At 46.3% G+C, this 6,000-nt stretch overlaps 1 protein-coding gene across 1 annotated transcript in view; it reads left to right on the top strand.

Annotated features, from left to right (window-relative positions):
* Nucleotides 1–2,191: 2,191 nt before the first annotated feature.
* The window catches only part of LOC109881056 (periostin), a 69,634-nt gene continuing 65,825 nt past the window's right edge, over nt 2,192–6,000 (top strand). Inside the window, exon 1 of the mRNA XM_031808096.1 lies at nt 2,192–2,386. Within this exon, the coding sequence (XP_031663956.1) occupies nt 2,268–2,386 (119 nt within the window). The 5' untranslated portion in view covers nt 2,192–2,267. The remainder of the gene's footprint in view (nt 2,387–6,000) is intronic.

Below are 6,000 nucleotides of genomic sequence, written 5' to 3'. Positions count from 1 at the left end.
CTGAACTAGCTGTAGTTGTTGTTGTTGTTGTAGTCCTGAACTAGCTGTAGTTGTTGTTGTTGTTGTAGACCTGAACTAGCTGTAGTTGTTGTTGTTGTAGTCCTGAACTAGCTGTAGTAGTTGTTGTTGTAGTCCTGAACTAGCTGTAGTTGTTGTAGTCCTGAACTAGCTGTAGTTGTTGTTGTTGTAGTCCTGAACTAGCTGTAGTTGTTGTTGTTGTTGTAGTCCTGAACTAGCTGTAGTTGTTGTTGTTGTTGTAGTCCTGAACTAGCTGTAGTAGTTGTTGTTGTAGTCCTGAACTAGCTGTAGTAGTTGTTGTTGTAGTCCTGAACTAGCTTAAGTTTTTGTTGTTGTAGACCTGAACTAGCTGTAGTTGTTGTTGTAGTCCTGAACTAGCTGTAGTTGTTGTTGTTGTAGACCTGAACTAGTTGTAGTAGTTGTTGTTGTAGTCTTGAACCAGCTGTAGTTGTTGTTGTTGTAGTGCTGAACTAGCTGTAGTAGTAGTTGTTGTAGTTCTGAACTAGCAGCACCAGATGAATCAGATGTATTAGCTCTAGAATAGATCAAATACATGGAACGGCTGGAGGTCCCTGAGGAGAGGTTGGAATGGCTGTAGGTCCCTGAGGAGATGTTGGGGGTCCCTGAGGAGAGGTTTACGGTCCCTGAGGAGAGTTGGAATGGCTGGAGGTCCCTGAGGAGATGTTGGGGGTCCCTGAGGAGAGGTTGGGGGTCCTGAGGAGAGGTTAGGGGTCCCTGAGGAGAGGTTGGAATGGCTGGAGCTCCCAGAGGAGAGGTTTGGAATGGCTGGAGCTCCCAGAGGAGAGGTTGGGGGTCCCTGAGGAGAGGTTGGAATGGCTGGAGGTCCCAGAGGAGAGGTTGGGGGTCCCTGAGGAGAGGTTGGAATGGCTGGAGGTCCCAGAAGAGAGGTTTGGAATGGCTAGAGGTCCCAGAGGAGAGGTTTGGAATGGCTGGAGCTCCCAGAGGAGATGTTGGGGGTCCCTGAGGAGAGGTTGGGGGTCCCCGAGGAGAGGTTGGCGGTCCCTGAGGAGAGGTTTGAAAACCCCTGACTTAGAGAGACAAAGATGGATGTCTTGTCACTCTGTGTTCACTGCAGTCTGTCCTGAGAGAGCGGAAGAAAGGGAGGGGGAGGTGGAAAGAGAGAATGTGAGAGGAAGGAAAAGGGAGCAGAGAGGGAGAGAAAAGAGGGGAGGTGGATCGAAGGAAAGGCAGGTATAGATGGTAGGTAGGAGACTGTCAGACTGTCAGAGTCATGATAACTCATGTGTTAATATCTCACATGTCTTGAAGACCACTTCATCTTCCCCTTCTGGTCTATATGGTCAGATACAGAAAGAAGCAGATACAGCTGCTGGTCTTGTCATGCAAGACTCCTTTAAAAAATACATCTGGGTCATCTTGGAGACACTGGGATGACAGGCTGAGACAGTTATGAACAGAGAGAATAATCGGTCTTACCGTCGTAGTCATTACGTACGTCTCTCAGATATGTACAGTAGGCGGGAGTCCCAAATGACATCCGGACTCATTGAGCTCTGGTCAAAAGTAGGGGGTGGGAAGGGTGAGTAGAGAGAGAGAGAGAGAGAAGAGAGAGAGAGAGAGAGAGAGAGAGAGAGAGAGAGAGAGAGAGAGAGAGAGAGAGAGAGAGAGAGAGAGAGAGAGAGAGAGAGAGAGAGAGAGAGAGAGAGAGGAGAGAGAGAGAGAGAGAGAGAGAGAGAGAGAGAAGTGTGCCATCACAGCAGCAAGATTTGTGACCTGTTGCCACAAGAAAAGGGCAACCAGTGAAGAACAAACACCATTGTAAATACAACCCATATTTATTTTCCCTTGTGTACTTTAAACCATTTGTACATTGTTACAACACTGTATAAAAAACGTAATATGACATTTGTAATGTCTTTATTGTTTTGAAACTTCTGTATGTGTAATGTTTACTGATAATTAATATTATCTACCTCACTTGCTTTGGCAATGTTAACACGTTTCCCATGCCAATAAAGCCCCTTGAATTGAATTGAGTTTAATAGAGAGAGAGAGAGAGAGAGTTGAGATTGAGAGAGACAGAGACAGAGAGAGAGACAGAGAGGGAGAGAGTTGAGATTGAGAGAGTTAAATAAGGAGGGGGGTGGTGTAAAGAGAGTACTGGTATAAAACCTCCCACTCCTGTGAGCACTCCCATTTCTCCTGTGCATTTGGAGAGGAGTGAGTGTGACCTACTCTGGAGAGAAACAGACAGAGACGACCCGAGGATGAAGCTAGTGTTTGTGGCTGTGTTAGCGCTCTGTACGCTCAGCTCTGTGGATAGAGTGGATTCTTCAGCCTACGACAAAATTGTGACACACAGTCGTATCCGGGCCAGACTCCAGGGGTAAGGACCATGATGGGGACAGGGTGGGAGACACAGAGAGATGGGGACAGGGTGGGAGACACAGAGAGATGGAAAGAGATGGAGGACATGGGGTTAAACGGAACAGGGGTGTATGGGGATAGAAAAGAGATGGGGGCAGTGGGACAGAGAGAAAGAGCGATAGGGGACAGGGAGAGATGGGGAGAGAGAGAGAGAGAGAGAGAGAGAGAGAGAGCGATAGGAGACAGGGAGAGATGGAGAGAGAGAGAGAGCGATAGGGGACAGGGAGAGATGGAGAGAGAGAGCGATAGGGGACAGGGAGAGATGGAGAGATGGAGAGAGAGAGAGCGATAGGAGAGATGGAGAGATGGAGAGAGAGAGCGATAGGGGACAGGGAGAGATGGAGAGAGAGAGCGATAGGGGACAGGGAGAGATGGAGAGAGAGAGCGATAGGGGACAGGGAGAGATGGAGAGGAGAGAGCGATAGGGACAGGGAGAGATGGAGAGATGGAGAGAGAGAGCGATAGGGGACAGGGAGAGATGGAGAGCGATAGGGGACAGGGAGAGATGGAGGGAGAGAGAGAGAGAGAGCGATAGGGGACAGGGAGAGATGGAGAGATGGAGAGAGAGAGCGATAGGGGACAGGGAGAGATGGAGAGAGAGAGCGATAGGGGACAGGGAGAGATGGAGAGAGAGAGCGATAGGGGACAGGGAGAGATGGAGAGAGAGAGTGAGAGAGAGCGATAGGGGACAGGGAGAGATGGAGAGAGAGAGAGAGCGATAGGGGACAGGGAGAGATGGAGAGAGAGAGAGCAATAGGGGACAGGGAGTGATGAAGAGAACGAGAGGGGACATTGAGAGATGGAGAGAGAGAGAGATAAGGGAGAGATGGAGAGAGGGGAAAGGGAGAGATGGAGAGACAGGGGAAAGGGAGAGACGGAGAGAGAAGGAAAGATTAAGAGTGAGACAGTGCTCTGAGGACATAGAGGGACACAGACAGAGAGAAAGAAAGAAAGGATTAAGGTGATCTAGATAATTGATTAATTGGGAAGTGTTGCATTGGAATAACAGAGTAATACACCAGATCACCTGTTGTGGTACACGTCATAGTCTGTCCCATAACTGAACGGGATGTTCAGTGACATTATATTGTGTTACTTAACCTAACAGAACGGAAAAGGTTTCATCATTTATATACTGTAGCACCTAGCTACATTAATTCATACAGCCTCTGTAATTCTAGAAAACAATCTAGAGCTGCACTTTTAAAATATTTTTTTTACCTTTATTTAACCAGGCAAGTCAGTTAAGAACATCATTCTGAATCATTCATCAATCATTCTGAAACGCTGAACTCCAATACCTTTTACTGAGAATATACTTTATATATACTAAGACTATACTTTATATATACTAAGAGTATACTTTATATATACTAAGAGTATACTTTATATATACTAAGAATATACTGTATATATACTAAGAGTATACTGTATATATACTAAGAGTATTCTGTATATATACTAAGAGTATACTTATATATACTAAGAGTATACTTTATATATACTAAGAGCATACTTTATATATACAAAGAATACACTTTATATATACTAAGAGTATACTTTATATATACTAAGAATATACTGTATATATACTAAGAGTATACTGTATATATACTAAGAGTATTCTGTATATATACTAAGAGTATACTTTATATATACTAAGAGTATACTTTATATATACTAAGAGTATACTTTATATATACTAAGAGTATACTTTATATATACTAAGAGTATACTTTATATATACTAAGAGTACACTTTATATATACAAAGCATACACTTTATATATACTAAGCGTATACTTTATAAATACTAAGAATATACTTTATATATACTAAGAATATACTGTATATATACTATTCGTATACTTTATATATACTAAGAATATACTTTATATATACTAAGAGTATACTTTATATATACTAAGAGTATACTTTATAAATACTAAGAGTATACTGTATATATACTAATAGTATACTTTATATATACTAAGAGTACACATTATTTATACTAAGAGTATACTTTATATATACAAAGAATACACTTTATATATACTAAGAGTATACTTTATATATACTAAGAGTATGCTTTATATATACTAAGAATATACTTTATACTTCATTTATACTAAGAGTATACTTTGTATATAATAAAGAGCATACTTTACATATACTAAGAGTAAACTTTATAAATACTAAGAGTATACTTTATATATACTCAGAATATACTTTATATATACTTAGAATATACTTTATACTAAGAATATACTTTATATATACTAAGAGTTGTTGAATGACGTGTAAATGGGGTGGAAAATGTTTACAATGAATGGTAATTAATATATTCACCCTACTCCCTCCTTCCACCTCCTCCCACCTCTTCCCCTACTCCCTCCTTCCACCTCCTCCCACCTCTTCCCCCTACTCCCTCCTCCCACCTCTTCCCCTCATCCCACCTCTTCCCCTCCTCCCTCCTCCCACCTCTTCCCCTCATCCCACCTCTTCCCCTTCTTCCACCTCTTCCCCTCCTCCCTCCTCCCACCTATTCCCCTATTCCCCTCCTCCCACCTCTTCCCCTACTCCCTCCTCCCACCTCTCCCTCCTCCCTCCTCCCACCTCTCCTCCTCCCTCCTCCCACCTCTTCCCCTACTCCCTCCTCCAACTCTTCCCTTTCTCCCACCTCTTCCCCTACTCCCTCCTCCCACCTCTTCCCCTACTCCCTCCTCCCACCTCTTCACCTCCTCCCACCTCCCAACTCTCCCTCCTCCCTCCTCCCACCTCTTCCCCTACTCCCTCCTCCCAACTCTTCCCTTTCTCCCACCTCTTCCCCTACTCCCTCCTCCCACCTCTTCCCCTACTCCCTCCTCCCAACTCTTCCCTTTCTCCCACCTCTTCCCCTACTCCCTCCTCCCACCTCTTCCCCTACTCCCTCCTCCCACCTCTTCACCTCCTCCCACCTCCCAACTCTACCCCTCCTCCCACCTCTTCCCTCCTCCCTCCTCAAACCTCTTCCCCTCCTCCCTCCTCAAACCTCTACCCCTGCTCCCTCCTCTCTACTCCCTCCTCCCACCTCTTCCCCTGCTCCCTCCTCCCACCTCTTCCCCTCCTCCCACCTCTTCCCTGCTCCCTCCTCCCACCTCTTCCCCCTGCTCCCTCCTCCCACCTGTTCCCCTCCTCCCCCTCTTCCCCTGCTCCCTCCTCCCACCTCTTCCCCTCCTCCCACCTCTTCCCTGCTCCCTCCTCCCACCTCTTCCCATCCTCCCTCCTCCCACCTCTTCCCCTCCTCCCACCTCTTCCCCTCCTCCCACCTGTTCCCCTCCTCCCACCCTCTTCCCCTCCTCCCACCTCTTCACCTCTTCCCCTCTTCCCCTCCTCCCACCTCTTCCCCTCCTCCCACCTCTTCCCCTCCTCCCACCTCTTCCCCTCCTCCCTCCTCCCACCTCTTCCCCTCTTCCCCTCCTCCCACCTCTTCCCCTCCTCCCACCTCTTCACCTCCTCCCACCTCTTCCCCTCCTCCCACCTCTTCCCCTCCTCCCTCCTCCCACCTCTTCCCCTCCACCCACCTCTACCCCTC

This window comes from Oncorhynchus kisutch, linkage group LG28 (genome assembly GCF_002021735.2).
Source record: "Oncorhynchus kisutch isolate 150728-3 linkage group LG28, Okis_V2, whole genome shotgun sequence".
In the NCBI taxonomy this organism is placed as follows: domain Eukaryota; kingdom Metazoa; phylum Chordata; class Actinopteri; order Salmoniformes; family Salmonidae; genus Oncorhynchus; species Oncorhynchus kisutch.
Note: the sequence above shows the minus strand (reverse complement) of the source record. Positions and strands in the feature narration are given on the sequence as shown.